Below are 20,472 nucleotides of genomic sequence, written 5' to 3'. Positions count from 1 at the left end.
ACCATGCAGGTGCTGAACTTGTAAGCCATGGATTTGATTGGTTGATATATAGCCTGTAAAATCTACTTGCTGGACTAATGCTTGTTTATGCCATCGTCCATCATATATTTTCAAATTACAAGAGAATTCTTTAATCCAATATACTGTCTTTGGAGGACATTATGGAAATTGAGTAAATGTGGTGCTTGTACAGTATTGGATTAGGTTTTAATAAATATGAGATGACTTGCAGCTTACTTACCTATGAATCATATACTGGAAGCTCTTTCTAAATGAGGATTTATGTAAAAAAATTAATTATAAAAATTATTGGAAAAAGTTATAAACAGTTTATCTTAATAGTTTATGTTAGGAAAATTATTAAAATGAGATAAAAGAGCTTCTAAGAGTTTTAAATTATTTTTATAAGTTGTCTTTGAACTTTTTAAGCGTCTCCAATGAAAACTTAAGAATAATTTTGCGATAAGGGTAGCTTTCATCAATTCTGTAATTTCATTGAACCGAGACACTTATGCATAAGGATTAAGGAATAGCTGGGACATTTAAACACGTAGCCAACGGACTGATTAATGTGAAAATGATAGAAGTTAAGGGATTGATACAAAATAAAATACTGTTTTCATGTAACTCCACTTAAGTTTCTGAAGAGTTCTACCTCATGCATTACTGGGTTTATTAAGGATACATGTTTGGGATAAATAGATTTGGAAGGAAATTGTAGGATAACTTGCATTTTAAGAAAATATTATTTAATTTGAGATTTTTTAAAATAAAATAATAAATTATTACAAAGCCTCTCAATTTTATTTTTTTACAGACAATCTTAATTTTAAAAATTCATCATTTCTTCCTTTTTTTTCTAAAAAAAGTTTTCAAACATAGCTTCCCAACTGTTTGATTTTGGGATTAAATCCTGTTCAAATTGTTTCGTCTATATCTTATCATATAGGCCAGCTTTGACACATACGATGACCTTCACAACTTTATGAGGAAAAAAAAAATAGAAAAACAGAATAAGCTACAGTTCACTTTTTAAAAGAATTTTCCGTTTTCCCGTGCTCTCTTCTCTTGCCTTTTCCTTTGTTTTCTCTAATCCCGTTGTGTTTGCTCCAACGGTCTTTTGGAGACAAGAGTCTTAATTAATGGGCTTAGGCCTGCTGTAAATTAAAATAGGCCTGCCTTCAATCCAACGCTAGGCTACCTTTTGGACCAATTATATAAAAAAAAAAAAAACACACTCAATTCTGTGTCGACGCTCCCGTAAAATCAGAAACCCAGCGGAAGTGGGTATACGACACCGTTTGGAAACAAAATGATACCAATTGTTACAGCAAATGTGGGATCGACATGAATGAAAGGCAGAACAGAAGCTCTTGAACTTTGCCACAGTATTGCTCTTCCCTTTTTTGTTGTTCGCTCAAAGTAAGTCACTATGATTTCTCTCCTTTTTCCATGCATTTGTTTTTTACTCTGTTTTTAATTCGACGCTTCCAACAATTTAGATAGTGAATGTTATTTCTTAAGAATGTTTTATGCAGACATATTAGATGGGTTTGTGCAGTAGTTCTGTTTCGTTATTTCTCAGACTTTCAGTGATTAACTACAATGTTGTGTCTTTTTACCATTTTCCTTTTTAATTTCTTAAACGAAGGAAATAAAATGGTATTTTAACCTTATGTCTTTTTACCATTTGTTTGTTTTTATATATATTATATAATTTTCTTAATTTAAAAATAAAAACTATATTATCCCTTCCCTTTCCCTCTATATTGTCGATTTAGTGGTGTTTGTAGAAAAATTATGGAAGAGGAAGGTTCCTTTTAATGGGTTCATTATGGTCAAGCTCTAATATCTTCAGTGAAAGGATGTGTTAACTGCTGAATTGTTATATAAGGTTATATTACTCAAAAATGAAATAAAAAGGAAGTGAAATGAGAAGCATTCAAGATCAGTTTTAAACAGATAGATTCATACAAAAATCTTGGTGGAAGATTGTGGTAGGTGCTGGCTAGAATGGGTTCTAACAACAAACAGACTGACAAGAAACTAGCAGTCAACACAGCATCAAGAGTCACATTTTGCCAAAGAAACAAGTCTGAGAATGGGAGCTTCGTCTCTAATTTGAGAAACCATTTTCATGAATTTATAAATGCTTCTGCGGACGAACACAAGACATGCTTGAGAAACACAATTAGAAAGGTAAGTTTCTACTGTGGATGCATACAACAAAGTCTCTGTTGTTGATGATGTCGTAAGTGATAAATTATACTATCTTGTTTGAAACAGATAGCTAATGCATCAAAGATTTTTGGGAAAAGCGGTGACAGCACAAACGAAAACTCTGTACCCCTTCAGTCATCTAGAAGGAACTAGAAGGCTTTCGTGAATCATCATCAGTACATCAGTGGAGGGTTACCTTAAAAGGGTTTATAGTATATCCCAAGACCTCAGATTTTCGACGCAGGATATTTCTTTACTACACCAATAGCAGATTTGTGAATTGTGATGCATTTGTGTTTCACCGCCTAGAAATTTGATCGTTTCACTGATTGGATTCTTTCATTATATCATTCGTGACTTCAATTGTTTATGAATTTAACACATATAATTCAATGGTTCAACTTATAAGCATTAAAATAAATATGTGTGAAAATATGGATGAAAAAATTTATAAATATAAATCCAACACATTGATAAACGGGAATCTAAACACATTAGCTCTGGCTACATTTTGTAGTAGCACGTAGTTAGCAAGATAAACCAAACTCAGCATTATCTTTGAATTCAGTTTTCATTAGTATGAGTTGTTTGAAAGTAAAAGCTCAATATGTCATTTGCAGCAACGCTTATTTGAGTTTTATTTTTTCTTTTAATTTCTCTTTACATAAAAAGAAATGTCAAATAGTAAGCATGGATGAAATTTATTACACACCTAGAAGGAAAAGTTCAGAGAAAAAACAGCGTTACTGACCCGATGATGTTTCATAATTGTTAACATAAATTCTTGAGAAATATTGTTCCTCGTCCCTTTGAAGATCATTCTTCAGCTAGAGTTTTAAATCTCTCAACCTGCACACAATTTATAACAAAAGAAAAAAAAAATGCAATTATGAAACAAATGGGAAGTGTTGATTACTTTTATTAGGCAATTAAGGTTGCAAAAGAAGAAGTGTAAGATTCATAATCAAATTTTAAATAAGATATTCGAATGAAATAAAACTGTGCCTTTGAAGCATGCAAATTATATAGATAATTCAGAATAAGCGGTTGTGATATATACACTATTTATTCATGAGAGTGGAGTAACTTGTACTTTACATCTTTTTCTATTGCCTTAGTTTCTCACGTAGTTTAAGAGGTGGGTAGGCAACCAACTTTTATACTACTAGACTTACTTAATATAAACATGAATTCTTATAAATTATTATTGTCGATTTGTGATGAGTATCAACACCTGCCGCTCCTAGGTAAGTAGAGGATTAAAAGACATATTGATCACTTTCAAGAACTATTCCCATCCCACTTTAGGAGAATTGTTATTAAAAAATTGTGGCATAACATACTTAGTATGTGTTTAAAACCATGCTGAAAAACTTGTGAACATAGATCCTACCCGAGAGTTACAAAAGTGCTAAAGTAAACATGTATTTATGACTTTTCCAACATAAATCTAAATATACACTTCGTGCGTGTTTTGAATTCACATTTGAATAGTCATGGATCTAGTTATAATTTTTGAATTGGATACATGTTTACATATTTTGCTGAACATGTTTTTCAAATACACACTTACCAGAGAGTAACTCTTTCATTGAGAGTTTCCACAATAAATTTGTTGCCACAATAATGCTAATGGGGGGATCATACATATATATGTTACCTTTGCTCTGCATTGCTGATGTTTACTTTGCTACATGCAGCATTTCTCCTGTAAGCAGGGAGGGGAACCTTGCCTGACTCAATGTTTTTGATGTCCTCTAGAAGCATCTCATATTGCCTCTTGACTTCTACTTCAGTTGTTCCTCCAACAAACATGGCTACGTTGTACCAACGGTCAGGGGTTTCCTTATCATATATTGCCAAAGCATTTTCAAACAGTTTGTTCTTCTCTGTTGTCCATCTTAGACTGGTGTTAGGAGAAGAAAGTGTGTTAGATGTCATTGCTACCCAAATCAGATAGGATTTCAGACGGGAAGAAAGAGGTAATCCTGTGAACAACTAGTCACTAAATTAGGAAGAATCTTTGACTGCAAAAGGTAAGTAAATGAGTGGGAAAGGAATAGGTAGAAGACTGGTTGGAAACACAATGAAGTAGGAAGTTGTTAATGTGAATATTATAAGGACACTAGATTCAAGAAATGACACTGCAAAACTGGTAATTGGTGCGCCATTTAAACTTATATATGGAAAGGCTGCAAGTTGTCAAACAAAAGTACATGTTATAAATACTGTGCTTATATTATAAGATGATTGTGCAGCTGTTGATTAATTAGAAGGTTTAGTTCTAAAGATTAGTCTCAGTTGCTTCCCTTTCAAGTCTTCCTGGGTTCTATCTGAAAGGCTGAGAATAAATAAGGATTTCGTTCCCAATAACCCCCATGCTTTGTTCTTGTGTAATGAAAATTTGAGCTAATATGAAATCTAGAGGTTGGGTTTGGAGATTTGCGAATATATGAAAACAGTATATTTAATAATTTTAAAAACAATAAAAAAATTAATATATATTAAACAAATATTTCTTTATCAATATATGCTCTAATGACCGCACATAAAACTTTATCATATTTTAATTTTATTTTTACTTGTTCTAAAAGTTCATTAACAAACTTTTCATATGAGGTTTTCATTTGTTTATTAAAAGGATTGTTTTACATATGATTTTTATATGATTACATCATTTGAATTTTTTTTTTCATTGACATATACAATTTTTTGTATAATCTTATTAATTTAATGCCAACAAAGAGAAAAAAAAAGAGTAATTTTTTTTATAAATATAGAAAAACTGATATTAAAATATCCATTCCCATAAATTGAAAATTAATACTATCGTGTGTCTCCCATAGTAAAATAAATTATTCAGAATTTGATTTCAAAATTTAACGTTTAATCATATACTAAGAAAATTATTATTTTTTCATTTATAAGAGCAAAAACAAGGATAAAACTACAATTCGGATAGGAAAAATTATTATTATCCTACCGATTTTATATAAAAATAGGAATAATTAAAATAAATACGAATAATTACTGTGTTAGTTTAACATTTACTTATTTTCTTAATTTCTATAAATATTTTGACTCTGTCGTTTATTTCTTTTCACGTGACCAGCGTAACTGAATGAAAATTACATTTAATTGTACTTGACATGATACGACCGAACAAAAAGGGCTTGACATGTAGAAGCCATTGTTGAACTTGAGTTTTTCCAGCAATTTCCTTATCGATTGAAGAGAAACATAGGACACAAAAGACATAACACGTGGATTGAAGAATTCAAGAACGTAGAGACACGTGTACGCCTTAATATTCTTAGTAAGTGTATTAGGTACGAGAACGTTCCTTCGACAAAATTTAATTATAGGGCCTCGATTCTCACTGTCTCATCTGCATCCTTGCGTCCATCCAAACTCCACGTGATGTTCCCTGCGCGTGTGGACACGCGTGTTTTTAACTCCTTAGATGCTTCGCTCGTGCCCTATTCAGTTGCGCCTTGCTATTACAACATGCAAGTGTGCATTTCATTCCCCTCAGAGACAAACAATAGCTTGTATTTTATTATTTTATATTTTTTTAAAATCTAAAATTTTACATTAAAAATTGTTTATTGATTTTATAAAATAATAATAAAATTATTAAATTGTTTAAAAAACAGAGAGTGAATGTTGTAATTAGGATGCCAAGTTCTACCCTTTTCATATCTTTAATGCTAAGGTTTGTAGAATCACAGCGTAGAAAAAAGGTAGGTAGAACCTGGCTCTTGGTTGCAGATTAGTATTATGCGAAGGGCTTGACCAATCTTTTCTAGGCCTCCCTTAAGTTGTAGGACTCGAGACCAAAAAAATAATAAAAAGCTGTAGGACTAAGAGTCTGTTTGGTTTTTAGGTTTGCAAATGGAGTTTGCTTTTAAACATAAAATTACGAGAAAGATAATGGAAGTTAACATAAAATAATAACAATGAAAGCTATTATTTAACAGCCAAACAATGAATTAATAAAAATAAGAAAGTAAAATGTGAAGAAGTCCCACCGAGATTTGAACTCGGGTTACTGGATTCAGAGTCCAATGTCCTGACCACTAGACCATGGGACCTTTAGTGTTGAGATCATAAAATATAATATAACATTACTAAAAGTGATTTGCTTATTTGCCCCCTAACATACCATTTTATTTATCGATTAAACTTAAGTATCCAAAGGAATATAAAGAATTAATATTATAAATTATTTATATTTAAATTTTGTATGTTTTTAGATATTCCTTAATATTTAATATAATAGTAGTTATGATAAATAATCATTATTGTTTTTATAAATCTCACATTGAATAGAATATTCATATTATACGTAAAGCATGAACCTTTTACACTTAAAAGATTAATGATTTATCTTGAATTATTCTTATATGCTTAACTTGTCATAATTGATACCTCGATGGAGTTAAACTATTAAGAAGGCTACCTATATACCACATTAAGGAGTAATATATTAAATGATGATAGATAAGTGTGAAATCACAAATGTAGTAGAAATTTTAGTTTCATACATAAGTCACGAGGCTTTCTTATTTAAAAGAATAATTTTAAGTTAAACCTTCTTATATGTTTAAGTCGCAAAGATTATTATTTATTTGTTAATCTTAACTAAAAAAAATGTTCGAATTAAAGAAAATATATAATATGAATTGAGCCGTAAAAACATGTAATATTTATTAAAAATGTCAGTATATAATATAATAGTAAACTATAAAATTAAAATATTTTATAAGATATTTAAACATTTTACACTAATGTTGATTATAATTTTATAATCATTATTTTTTAAGGGCATTAATTAATTACAATAATTGTTCAGATGTTACTCTAACACTTAAATACATCTTCAAAACTTCTTCTCGGTTGAAAAATCCTGTTCAAAGATCTACTAAAAAAATTGAAGAATAAGATATTTCTTTTATTCTAATTGAACAATAAAAAAATAGTTAATATATTTAAAATAATTATATATTTATAAAATACTGTCTCAGTAGTTGTAATATAATTTTAAATGATGAATTAAACAATTTTAATAAAGTTTTATTCTCAAACAAACTTCTGACCTTTGTTGGAGGAGGGAGGGTCCCATAGACATCTTGAAAGAAAATTCGCACTCTATACTCAATCATAATAAATTCTCAAGTAATCTTAATAACTGTCATATGTTATACATGACTTTCATTTTAAAATAAATTTTATCAATGTTCATTTAATTTCTTATTCATCTTAACACTATCTTCAATAGAACTGTCATGTAACTTCAATGTTTTCAATGCTTGATTATAAGCTTTAAATTTTCAATTACTAAAATCTCACTAAAAAAATATTATTTACCACAACATTTGTAATATTATATTATATCTTTATTTTTGTATTTAAAAAATACAAATTATTTGGATTAGCAAAAAATTTGCATTGTGAGATTCACTATCTCTAAATACATTATATATTTAGAGTTTGAATTTGCATTTGATATATATGTATCATGATTTTTATTTTTTTTAGAGTTTCTATAGAATGTAACCATACACAGCCAAATCATGAAAAATATGTGTATTATTCTTTTTATAAAAAATAAAATAAAATATTTTATTTGTCTTTATTATATAGAATAAATAATAAATTGAAGAAGTATTAATTATTAAATTTTTTTTATACTTTATTTTATTAGTATCATCGTTAATTATATAAATTACTAATTATAGTAATTAATATCATGAATATTTTTAAAATAAAATTTATATTTATAAAAAAATAAGTGACTTAATTGATTTTCTTAATCTTAGATATTTAATTTTTTGTTTCTTGTAAAAAGATCAGAAGTAGTACATTTTATCTGTGTTTAGAGTTTAGTGTAAGAATCTTATATTATTATAATTCTTTCCAACACTATATACAATTTATCAATATATTTTGATAATAATTAATATTGAAATTTAACTTTTATATATTTAGTGCAGATAATACAGCACATAAGAAAAAAGAGGGGCAAAATCTGCTCCTTTTCAATGCTCAAAACAAATAAATGTCCGACCCTCTAACCCGAATGTTTACATCACAAGAAAATAAACACATCGAGCTCTTCACATACCAAATCTCACCTTTTACACTGACTGTAAAAAAGAATTCCCGAACATATCACAGTGTCACTGCGGTAATAATCCACCGACCAGCAGGTACCATGGGTAAAAAGCGTACACACACACGAGACAATTGGACCACCCATCGGTATGGCCCTTCAGTTTTACAATCGCTTCCTCAATTGAGATCCTTTGCCTACTCCTTTGCCCATTGGGGTGGACTGCAAAAACACTAGTCCCTATTTTCTTATGGCACAGAGAACACATGCTATCACTGGTTATCTTTACAATTGCTTTCCTCTGACCATAGAGTTCATCTTTCACCTGTGTGAACAAAATGAATTATGCTACTTGATAGATACTAACAAAACAAAAGTATGCAAATGCGCAAGAGCGCGACTCATTGACTCCGCCATGTTACATCCTACAGTACAAATACTATGAGGTACGAACTAATGATGTTGTCCAATAATTCCATTCAGAAGTAAGAAACTTTTAATGATGGATAAATTTTTTATTCCCGGTGTATGCTTACCTGAAGGTTCTCGCTCTGTCTCAAGCTCTTTATCACTGAACAATTTCGGTACATTTCACTAGATTTTCTCGGAAGGGGTCCAAGAAACGAAAGCAGGTCCTGCATATTATAGATGCACTTCATACCAGATTGAAGAAACTAACAAAAGTTTGACCAGTAAAAGTAATTGTGTAGCTATAGTGCACTAGCAAGCAATGGATACCTGTAATTTAGTCTCTTTTGGTAAAAGTTTAAGAGCCTGAGCTCCATTTATTCTATCCCACCTGCGGCTCAACAAATCAAGGACCTCATCAAGCATGATAGTAGAACCACTCTCACTGTATTCATCTGCATCACCATCACTCCTGCCACTGTCAGTGCTGCTCAAACTAACTTTTGTGTCTTCTGCACCCTCTATTGCAGCAATTTTCTTTGATCCTCGGCCTCTACTTTTTACTGATGTCAATGAACTAACTTTTGGAATGGTTGTATTCTGTGGGGATAACAGATTTGTAATTCTCTTCTCAAAACCTGATGTGGTCCTTCGAGGATTCAAATAGATTTGTAGAAGCACAAGGTATATGTTGCTGGAATATTTTAAAGATGGCAGATGAGTAGACTCATAGACCCGATCACAATAAGACAATGCCAGTTCCGGGACATTAAGCTACAAATGAAAAACACACTCATTCATTAGCATAAAAACTGATTTATATGACACTCATACACGAAGCAATGAACTTATGCATCAGGGATATCAGAAAATGTCAACATCAATGAGTCTCCCCATCGCAATACAGATGATATATATTTGATCTACCTTGTGAACATACAAAGATAATGCCAGTTTATGTTGGTTCATATTTCCCAACAATATTGCTCGCTCTTCATATAAAGCATCTGGTGGAAGTCGTTTTAGCGAAGCCTCTGGACTGTATCCTGATATGCTCTCTAAGGCAGACAATAGCTTTTTCCTTGTTGGGGAATAAGCTTTCTCATCCCATTTTTGTTGAGCACTTAAAGCAGCATGCCACTCGAGTACTTCAGAAAGATAGATGTGTACCTACATTGCAGAATACTGTAAATTCAGAGATTTTCTCCTACTAATAATCAAATATAAAACGTGTTGACAATAAAGCAACTGAGTTTGCAGCAGCATCACCATAATGCTTTTGCAAAAAATTTACTAGCTATTTACATGAAATCCACCAAAAACCCTGTTCCCATCAAGCCAAAATAAAAAACAGAATTGATTCATTCCTTGAAGCCTTTGAATAAGATGCAAGAGGTCCTCACCATTTCATTCTGCAAATTGCCCGATATGGCATTCTCATTCATTGCAAGCATAAACTCCAAGTACCTAGCTTGCATGTTTAGAGAATGCTGCTTCAAATATGAGTTCACCATATCAGCTGGAATATTTCCGGACAGAAAGAGCTCAACAGTTTGAGATGGACAGCTTTCAAGAACAAGCATTGAGAACTCCAGAACAAGTATGGGGTCGGTCCCACAAGCGGCTGCATCAGAAACCACCAAATTAAAAACTAAGAATTGGAAACAACTTTTTTGCTTTGGAGGATTTTGAGTCTCCTGGAAAACTTAAAATCCACATGTAATGGAGATTGAACACATCTTTTTATAATTAATTGGTGAGTGACTTTACACCGACAACACTTTCTAGTACAGCTAGATGCAGAGGAAAAGAACTGAATTAGCCCATATAGGAAAAAGCTCAAACTATTGCTGCTAGCATATCAGAGCCACAAAACCAAAATAGTTCGTATTTTAACGATAAAGTGTCATTTGATCTAGACTATCAAATAATGCAAAAGAAGAATATCTTCATATAATCTCCATTAACACTAGAACACGTTATAATACCTGGCACAATAAATACACCACCAACTTCTGTGGAGTGTGGACTTACAGATACTACTACTTCCTAAAAGCACCACCTATATTAGTCTTAGAGGCAATAATAAAAAGATTAGCCGTGACAACTTTTTAAAAATTCCGCGGCGTATATTCAGAACGATCCATCGGAGCACCCGAGGAGGAGCTTCGACCCGTACGATTCGATGGCTTCGATCTTGGCAGGGCAATTGCCTACCACTTCCAAACAATCGTACGCGCTGTGCACCATTTTCTTCTCCCACGCTTTTCGCTCCTTCAATCCCACATTCTCTTTTTTTAAGCTTACTTCAGCTTGCTCTTCCAAAAAGAAGAGACAGATACATTAATTATACTAATCACTGTTTATTTTATGTAAAAGATACATAAACAACTCTTTCTTCTTGGTTTCTAGGGTAAGTTACATATTTAATATTCATCAAAACAAGTATAGTTTTATAAAAGATCACAAAATATTACAGAAGATATGAAACGGGGCTAACAGCCTAGATTTATAACATTCTAATTGCCATGTAGCATGTTTAAAATATATGCTCCGTACTGCTGTAAAAAGGTCATGTAGTCATACAAACCATCTAAATTTTCTTAAATTGCTGACATGCATAGGTTAATTACAATAACCTTTTGCGGTATAAACCAACCCAGCTTATAACTTTTATTAAAATAATATATATAACTCTTTTATTTTTAGATGAATAATTACTCAACTTAAAATGTGTGTATATATATATATAACCACAAATATTGGTCCCGGCGGGGCTCGAACCCGCGACCTTCGGCTCATAAGACCAACGCTCTAACCAACTGAGCTACGGGACCGTGTTGCTTTTCCATTGTATAATACAATAATCAGCTTACTCCCAAGCCCAGTCCACCAATCACTTCTGAACAAACTGCCAATAATATATTTGTTCAAAAATGGCCACAGTATATAGCTTACTTTGTTAATGGTTATCAACGCAAATACATGTTGATGATCGAGGCAGGGTCTTTCTTTAGAAAATGATAAGTTTGAAGAAATTTACGACAAATTTATAATTACATTTTTTTTGTTTTTCAAAATTTATCTTAATAAACGTTATATTTAAATTTATAATATAAATACTCATATAATATTAAAATATTAACAAAATATTTACTTAAATGTACTAAAATTTTGAAAATAATTTTGTTACAGAAAATATTTAAAAATTTTATGACAGAAATGAAAATGTAAATAAAATACGTGATTATATATATTAGAAAATAAAATCATGAAGGATTAGTAAAAACTCTGAATAATGTATCAATATGATGTTTTTTCTTTCTTGCTGGGTTTGAAACTTATAATTTTAAACAAAACATAAGGTAATAAGTACTATTTACGTTATTATTTAATTAAATAATAATAATTAAAAACTAATACTAATTTTTAGTTTAATCTTAATATGTTGCTAATGTAAATATTTTTACACTCAATTAATTGTAATATACGGTCAACATGTCTTCTTAATAGTTATTATAAAAATCAAATATGGTAATTATAATTAAAAATGGTATAAAATATTTATATTGTCATTACACTATAATTAAATTAATAATTTTTACTTTTATTATGAGATAAACTTTTTTTAAAATTTTTATATTTAAACTACGAGTATATATATATATATATATATATATATATATATATATATATATATATATATATTTGAGTAAGCTTATTGCTAAACGTGATACAATTTTTCTTTTAAATATGATATATAACTGTACGATTAATATTCATATTCAAAAGCATTGATTGTGATCTTAATCTTTGACTTTATAATTTTTGGTTAGTTTCATCCAAATTTAATGGGTTTTTATTTTAATTTCTAAGTTGTTAACATATTTATCACGTTGGTTCTTTGTTTAAGTTTAAAATATTTGACATAAATATCAATGTCGCTGATTAATTATTATCTTAGCATCTTAAGTACCGATTGAGCTAATATTTAGTAAAACTCTAAATGTTAACGGAGGTTCGGAGAAAATATTGAAGAAGGCGCTTTGCGGTTTTGTTAAAGAAAGTAATTTTAGATGTGATTTTTAATAAGAATCTTGTTAATCAAGATTTTTGGGACACTCAATTAAAAATTGAAAAATAAATCAAATTATTGTTAGTTTGTAAGAAAATTAATGGGAAAATATATATTAATAATATTTTTTAATAACCGTGTTTCGCTTCATTTTTAACCAATACTTTAAAGGGATTTATTATTGATTTTTAAAATAATGAATCTCTTTAAAACCACAGCATGTCATAATCCCGTGTTTTAAGCATAAAGTATATTACTTTTTTAATATATTCAATCTAACAAAATTAAGATAAATTAAAACACAAAAACATCACCAAAAAATCTAATGATTTTTAAACAAACATTATAAACGACACGTGATGTTAAATTAAGCAAAGGGTTGCTTTTTATAACCTGTTATTAAAAAAAATCAGTTAAACTCTTCAATTTAAATTTTTAATAAAATATATAAAATTTATAAATTTCACACAAATTTAATTATTTAATATTTTATTATTTATGAATGTTTGTTTCGTATAGAAATTTATACACACGGTTATTCATAATAATATTACAAAAATGAATTAGATTAGTAAATTTCATTTTAAAAAAAACAGTACACAAAGTCTCGTTTACTATTTCTTTTCTAAAAATAGTTTTTAATTTTATGTTTTTAAAAATAAATTATAATATAAATCAAACATGCTCATAAATCTTACACACAATTTCATTTTATCTCGATCCATGTTTAAATAAACCTCCTTTTTTTTTTCATTTCGTCAAGTAATTTTTCATGCATTAAACATTTTTTAATTTAAAATTAATTTATATTTCAGTTTTTAATTAAAAAAATACATGTAAAAAATTTATTCCATTCAATATAATAAAATATTGAAAAATCATAATTAAAATATTAATTTTTTAAGCTTATTAAATTTTAAAATAAAATTATATATTAAATTTTTATTTTAATTTAACAATACGATGCAATCCAAAAAAAAAAAAAAACTTCAATTAAATTCATGCTTTTATATCACTTTACACTCATAAATCAGTTTAATGAGTAATATTATTAAACAACGTTAATTCAACTAACTGATTTATTATTATTTGTATCTTTTAATTATTTTATTTACTAATTTTATGAAATACATCCATCGAGTTATTTGAGTCACTAACAATAGATAAAATTTGAATCACGTTTTATTAGTACAATTAATTACATTTTGTTTAGAAAAAATCTATAACTCTGAACAATCAAAATTGAATCTTCTGAAGAAATATAATGATTTTAAATATTTTTACAGGAGTAACATTTTATGTTAATGATCATATTTACTAAATATAAAGCAATAAATATTAAAAAACATTAAATGCATTTAATATTGAAAGAATGTTGACATGAGGTTGTTTGTGAGACAAAATGGTAACATGTATAAATGGAGGAAGCGAAAAGAACGCCCGTGACTGAGAAATTAGCGTGTGGGAGAGAGAGAGTGACAGTGGAAAGCGATGACGCTGGGTTTGATCAATGCGAATCCCGTGGTTCACGCCAAGAAAGAGAGAATCGCTCGTTCCGAAGATCCTCACGCCGACGACGCCGTTGATCCCCTCGATATTTATGATATCCTTTTTCTGCACACTTCATTTTCTATCTGTTTTCACTTTGCGATGGCTTGAGTTCGGTGCAAAACTTTTGAATCCTTGACTTTGATTTGACAAATTTCGTGAGGGATATTAGGGATCCCGAACATCCTTATTCCTTGGAACAGCTCAGTGTTCTCTCTGAGGAATCAATCACCGTCGATGACAAATTAGGAAGGATTTTGTGAGTTTTTATTTTTAATTTCTTTATTTTTTTGTTTCTCATTTTAGGATTAGTAAAAATTATTTATTCCCTTCTTAATTTGACTTTAATTTTGTTTAGAATAACTTTTACGCCGACCGTGCAGCACTGTAGCATGGCCACCGTCATTGGTCTGTGTCTGCGAGTTAAACTAAAGCACTATTTCCCTCCTCATTACAAAGTTTGTTGCCTCTGAATCCTCTTCTCTGATACATGTCTTTTTCTGCATGCTTTTACTTTGCTATAGTATAAACGTATACTGGTTAGAGAGGTGTATCATTTGCTGATTGCTTAGAAACGGTTATTTATTTATTTTTGAAGCTTAACAGCTGGCTGGAAATTAGTAACGTGTGATGGTGTTAAAATAGTAAGAAAAGAAACTGAAAGAGGGAAAAAAAAAAGTGAATAGGATTCTCGTTGGTTGAAACTTCCCGTTATCTTGGTGGGGATTTGTTCTTTTTTTATTTCATTCTCGGCAAATTTTATTTTTTTCCCACAAGAAGTGTGATGCGTTTCTATGGAATTGCAGGTCTCTTTATTGGTTCTTATTTGTAGTGTTCAATTCTGTGGAATGGGGCTAGTGGTTGTGATTATTGGATAGAAAAGCGGGAACGGTGTGCAATGTATTTTTTCCAATGTAGATTTCCTGGAAAAAGTCGTGTTTTTCTTCAATTTCCTGCATAAGATATTCAGTCCATCAAAACGGAAGTTAAGAATGGTATTTATTTTTACCATGTCCTTTGTGTAGAAATAACAGGAGCAGGGTCCGTTTCCTTGATGTGTATTGATGAGAATTTGATTCCACGAGAAATTGAGCACAAACCTGTAGAATTGGCCTATTTAGGTGTGTGCCAATTGAAGTATTTTGAAAAGAAAAATGAATTGAAAAAACGAATGCTTTCTAAGGGGGCAGGGAGATGTGACAGTGAACAAAGAAATCAGTGAATTTGAATTGACAACTCATAGGGGGATAGATGTTGACAAAAAGATATTGAAAGACATTTGAGGAAGGAATTATAGTACTCAAATGATCATGTTGATATGTTTGGTGCTGAACATAGCTGAGGTAGCGAATGTTGAAGAATATAGGCAGTTTGAGGGGGCGATTCTGTGATTTGTGCTTATGATGCTTGGGGTAGGATCCTTGTGCCATGTACAAAATAATGAAGATAATCATTGAGTGAATTAGATTCTAGTTCTAGCTTCTTGAATGGGATTGGATATATTTCGTGAATGCCATGTGTGGAAGTTTGTAGTGGCTCCACTGAGTTAATCAATAATTGCATATGGTAATGCCAAGGGACTCCGTTGCATTACTTTCTTTGTGCATCTCTATAAACGTAGTTGGATATTTTTGTCGTTGAAGTGTGTTATTTCATTCATTTGAATTTGGTTGGTGACATGTTATTTTGTCAACCCTTTCTCTTGAATCTCCACTCATGCAGGAGGCTTTCTTTCTTTTCATGTGAACTGCAAATGCTCCACGCTGAAAATTGTCTTCCACTCTGATTAAATGTCTGTATAGATCTTAGAATGTCTTCTGCCTGGTAGTTATCTCATCTATTATTCATATTTCTCTTTGTAGGTGGATATCAAGGTTTCTCCAGGATCACATGCTGATGAAGATTCAGGTAAAGTTTAAACAATTGTTCATACCATAACATTTAAGACTTAAGGGATGGATCCTTATGCTAAAATTCAACATGACAAGGGCCTAGTTTGGATAAATGTCTTCATAAGTACTTGTAGGAGTAAAAAAATTAATAAGAAGATAAATTAAACTCCTATCGATTAAAATCATATATATATTTTAATTTCTCTTGTTTAACTTTTTTAAAACTTGAGTAGTATAAGTTATTTTTAATTTGTGAGAGAAGATTTATTTATTTTTTTATATTAATTTTCTTTTCTTATAAATATTTATCTAGAAACTTACCCAAATTAAGCTAAATTATGATAAAAGATTCGTAGACTTGATGAACATTCATTTTGGGGGAGGGTCTATTTAATGTCCATGTCTTGTCATGTACACAAGAAGATCCATTCCTGGGATTAAGCCCTTCCCCTCTCTTTTTCTTCACTTTTTTCTGTTCTGTTTTTGGCAGCATTTAACATTAGGAAAGATTTCATTTCAAACAATACTAATAATTTTGGTTGAATTATGAATTGATTCCTACATTTGACACTGTTTTTGTTTCAGCCCATACATGAAAAAAAACCTACTTTTTGGTCCTTATATAAAAAATGATTTCTTGATTAGTTTTTGCCATTTATCAAAGTTAAAAAGATGTTAAATTTGTTTCTTATATTTTATACTATTTTTCATTTTAATTCTTATACTTGCACTTCATTTTTGTCCTTCTATATAAAAGCTCTACATTTTAGTTCTTGCATAGGATATATTATTTAGTTTAATATGAGCTCAATGGTGTCATGTGATCCCTGTAAGGGACCTCACATGGTGGAATAAAACTTAGTTATTGTTATTGCCCTTGAATAAAAATTACAGTAATGTTATAATTTTAATAAATAATAAGGACTATTTTTTAATTTTTTTATATATAAGAACAAATATAGGATTTTATTTGTATAGAAATTAAAATGCAAAACAAGTTAGTTATAGAGATTAAAATTATAATTTAACAAAAAATTTCATGTTTCTATGTTCTCCTGAAGACAACTATGCGCACTTAATTCATGACACTTCCAATTTTGCCTATGCCTCACTCAGGAACTACAGTTTCTTTGGAATCCTTTCTTCCTGCAACATGAACTCCTAATAGTACTACATATCTTTCTCATGCAGTCAATAAGCAATTAAATGATAAAGAAAGAGTTGCTGCTGCCTTGGAGAATCCCAACCTCCGCCAGCTTGTGGATGAGTGCCTCTACTCTAATGAACTGTGAACAAGCAGATATGCCTGCATAATAACCTCTGTACAGGGCATTTGCCGCTCTTGATGCAATAAAAAGTAGTCAATCTGGAAATTATTTGAAAGGGATTTACCTTTCAAGAAGGTTTAGCTCTTTGATTTTCATAGGAGGTAACTTTGCGTCTTCCCTCCCCTCCCCTCCCCAACTCCACATTGTGTTTAGCATGTGGTATACTGGTATGCATGTAGATTAAGTTAGACATCGTTTTGCCATATTTTTGTACCTTACGGAATATGTAGTGAGTCTGTTTACAGGTTGACCCGGTCCTTGTATTCATAGTTCACGCCAAGCCGTTTAATTTGGTTAGGTTGAAAGTGAGTATAATTTCCTGTATGTGTGATGCGACAAATGATAATTATATTTACAGTTACATGTCGATCTGTGTCTCAAACAGATGAAAAATTATTAATGCGGTTTAGTCTTCAGTGCACTAATTTTATTTATTTTTTGTCGAAGACTCTGAAATTCAGATTTTATATTGGATACAGAAGTGATGCTTTGAGACCTTTTTGGAATGTATACACTCGGAAATGTGAAATCTCCCTTTGCTAAAATTACCTTATTTGCATTTTTTCATAACCAAATTTTGTAAGTTTCAATTTATATTCGTAGAATATACTGTATAGTCTCTTTTTATTTATGTTAAAAAGTCTAATTAAGTGAATGTTATGTTTGATTTACATTTATATTATATGAATAGAAATTATGGAAGTCGTAAGTCTAATTAGAATCATCAATTTCCCACCGACCTCTATTTGGATAAAGACGAATAAAAACGAGACCTCTAAAGGGCAACCCTGGGTATTCTGCGTTGTCAGAGGAGGTCCGGACAATTGGGCTGATGTGGATACTTGCATGTTATGGTTTTGGATACTTAAACAAAATGGAATATAATAAAATAGTTGTTATTGCACTGTTTGGTAATTTTAATATGTAATAGAAAGAACGATTTCATTTTTATTCTAAATTTAAGGAAAAGAAAAGAGAGAAATCACATAAAATAAAATTTAGTATATGGTTGCAAAATTTTATTTTCTTCTGAGTTATTTAAAGTCAAACAACCCAAATAACAATGATATTTCCATATGATAATGTTTCACTCCAACTATAACAGATCCTGTAATTGTTAAAAACGAAGATTCAGTTCTTATCTATACCCCATATTAGCATTTCCTGCTGAGTTGGGGTTAAGCGGTCCTGTTGTACAATAATGGAGAATATCCAATTTTTATTTATCTACCCGTATTCGCGTTTATTGCTGAATTTGTCATTTGCTTTATCTAATTGGATAAAATTAATACGTTGATTTTTATGTTTCATTTTTGTTATTTATCAATTAAAATTAAAATTTTATTTTAATATTAAATTATATAACAGCTACAGTAAAATGAAATTATAATCTTAATTAAAAATAGTATTAAAAACTACTTATAGTAATGCACTTAAATTTTCTTCTGTTCAATTTAGGTCCCACAAAGAGCAAGCAAACACAACAAACTGCTATTAAATACATAAAACAAGAAAGTTTAAAAAGTAGAAAAGTCAAAAACAAATTCTAAACCAAAGAAAGAGATAGACATCCCAAATTTTTTATGGTGCACTGAAGTCACACTCAATCAACCCCCAACGCATGTTTTAACAATATTATTATCAGACACAGCTATTAAATAATGTCCATCAAGAGTTGACCCTCACTTTCTTCGATTTGTAAATGAATCCGCAATTATATACTTATAATCCTAACATTTCCCAACCAATTACGCCCAAATATTAAAATTCCATTCATTCTATTTCCTCACACCGACTAAGAACAAAAGAAACATAGTAACCTCATCAAGTTGAGGTTGATGGAATTTAGCAGAAGTTTCAGGTTGTCTAGATCACAACACATACTGCTATCATCCGAATCTGTAACTTCGGAATGTGCGAAAATCGCTGGCTATGAGAGACTCTCCCAATCCATGAGGCTAAGTGGGGAACACGATTTGAGTGAAAAACAGAAGAAGCAAAAAAGGGGTATGGGGCTTCTTGGGAAGGTTTTCTTCTCCTTCACAAGAATCTCCTCTGCCCAAGAGGGTCTCACGGTGGTGAAGCAGCAGAAGAAACGCTCTTCTTGGCTTCCTGATCCAGATAAGCGCTGGCCCATTCAGGGATGGTGATTCAATTTTCTGCTTTTTCTTTTTTAGTTAATAAACTTTTTAATTAATCTTCGAGATTGTAAAAAGTTTATAATTGAAATTTTTATGACTGCTTTTTATATAAAGATTAAAATTAACAAATGGTTGTTAACATAACTATTATGTTCAATGAAATTTGCACATGCTGTTAATAGAATCTGCCTTCAGAAAAATATATGCTTCAAGCTTATTCAAGGTGTTGTGGATGCCTGGGACCTTGGCATTACTATAGCTGATAAGTCATTTGTGTGCACGTAACGAAGAAGTAACAAGCACAACTACTGCATTTTGTTGATGATAGAGTTCTCCAAAATTCCTAAGGATTGCTTGAAAATTTTATAATTGATATTAAAGTCGTAATCTATATACGTGGGATGGCAACGGTTAAGCTACGATAGTGTAATATAATATTCATCTCTCTATCTATCTGCGTTTTAAACAAATATTTTTACTCAATCCATATTTAGTGGTTATGAACATATCTGTACGGATATCTGCATATTTATTTTATACCCATTATTTGTATTTGTTTTAGAAAATAAATATTTAAAAATAACAAATATTTGTACTCAATCCATATTTAGTGGTTATGAACATATCTGTACTTTCTAGATATCTGCATATTTATTTTATACCCATTATTTGTATTTGTTTCAGAAAATAAATATTTAAAAATAACAAATATCGATCGATCGATAACATAAGAGTAACAATGAAA

General features: G+C 30.4%; 3 protein-coding genes, 1 long non-coding RNA gene and 2 other non-coding genes across 7 annotated transcripts; 2 read left to right on the top strand and 4 right to left on the bottom strand.

The window, feature by feature from the left end:
• The first annotated feature begins 1,305 nt into the window (after positions 1-1,305).
• LOC113870003 lies at positions 1,306-2,477 on the top strand. Its single transcript, XR_003505515.1, has 3 exons — positions 1,306-1,422; positions 2,002-2,199; positions 2,287-2,477. It is a non-coding gene; the product is annotated as an uncharacterized LOC113870003 (long non-coding RNA).
• A 1,399-nt stretch (positions 2,478-3,876) lies between these two features.
• On the bottom strand, positions 3,877-4,161 carry LOC113870290 (protein RADIALIS-like 3). Its single transcript, XM_027506880.1, has one exon. The coding sequence runs from the start codon at positions 4,159-4,161 to the stop codon at positions 3,877-3,879; it is 285 nt and encodes a 94-aa protein (XP_027362681.1).
• Positions 4,162-6,242: 2,081 nt separating this feature from the next.
• TRNAQ-CUG lies at positions 6,243-6,314 on the bottom strand. The gene has a single exon. It is a non-coding gene; the product is annotated as a tRNA-Gln (tRNA).
• Positions 6,315-8,402: 2,088 nt separating this feature from the next.
• Positions 8,403-11,595, bottom strand: LOC113870289 (vacuolar sorting protein 39-like). The gene is made up of 7 exons (XM_027506879.1): positions 11,563-11,595; positions 10,732-10,792; positions 10,147-10,367; positions 9,671-9,913; positions 9,074-9,517; positions 8,872-8,970; positions 8,403-8,660 (listed from the first exon to the last, which is right to left on the bottom strand). Exons 1-7 carry the CDS (start codon positions 11,593-11,595, stop codon positions 8,403-8,405), a joined length of 1,359 nt encoding a protein of 452 aa, XP_027362680.1.
• TRNAI-UAU lies at positions 11,507-11,580 on the bottom strand. The gene has a single exon. It is a non-coding gene; the product is annotated as a tRNA-Ile (tRNA).
• A 2,609-nt stretch (positions 11,596-14,204) lies between the features above and the next one.
• On the top strand, positions 14,205-17,836 carry LOC113869486 (protein AE7-like 1). 2 transcript variants are annotated; one of them, XM_027505817.1, is made up of 5 exons: positions 14,205-14,421; positions 14,520-14,625; positions 14,725-14,824; positions 16,229-16,274; positions 17,450-17,836. In XM_027505817.1, exons 1-5 carry the CDS (start codon positions 14,310-14,312, stop codon positions 17,548-17,550), a joined length of 465 nt encoding a protein of 154 aa, XP_027361618.1. In that variant the 5' UTR covers positions 14,205-14,309; the 3' UTR covers positions 17,551-17,836. The 2 variants fall into 2 exon arrangements, with proteins under 2 accessions (XP_027361618.1, XP_027361619.1); XM_027505818.1 differs by having other exon boundaries at positions 14,205-14,439; positions 14,532-14,625; positions 17,450-17,583.
• Positions 17,837-20,472: the final 2,636 nt, after the last annotated feature.

The sequence above is a fragment of the Abrus precatorius genome, unplaced genomic scaffold (genome assembly GCF_003935025.1).
Source record: "Abrus precatorius isolate BTA unplaced genomic scaffold, Abrus_2018 Scaffold6, whole genome shotgun sequence".
Lineage (NCBI taxonomy): Eukaryota > Viridiplantae > Streptophyta > Magnoliopsida > Fabales > Fabaceae > Abrus > Abrus precatorius.
The sequence above is the reverse complement of the archived record's forward strand: the minus strand, read 5'-3'. Positions and strand labels throughout refer to the sequence as shown.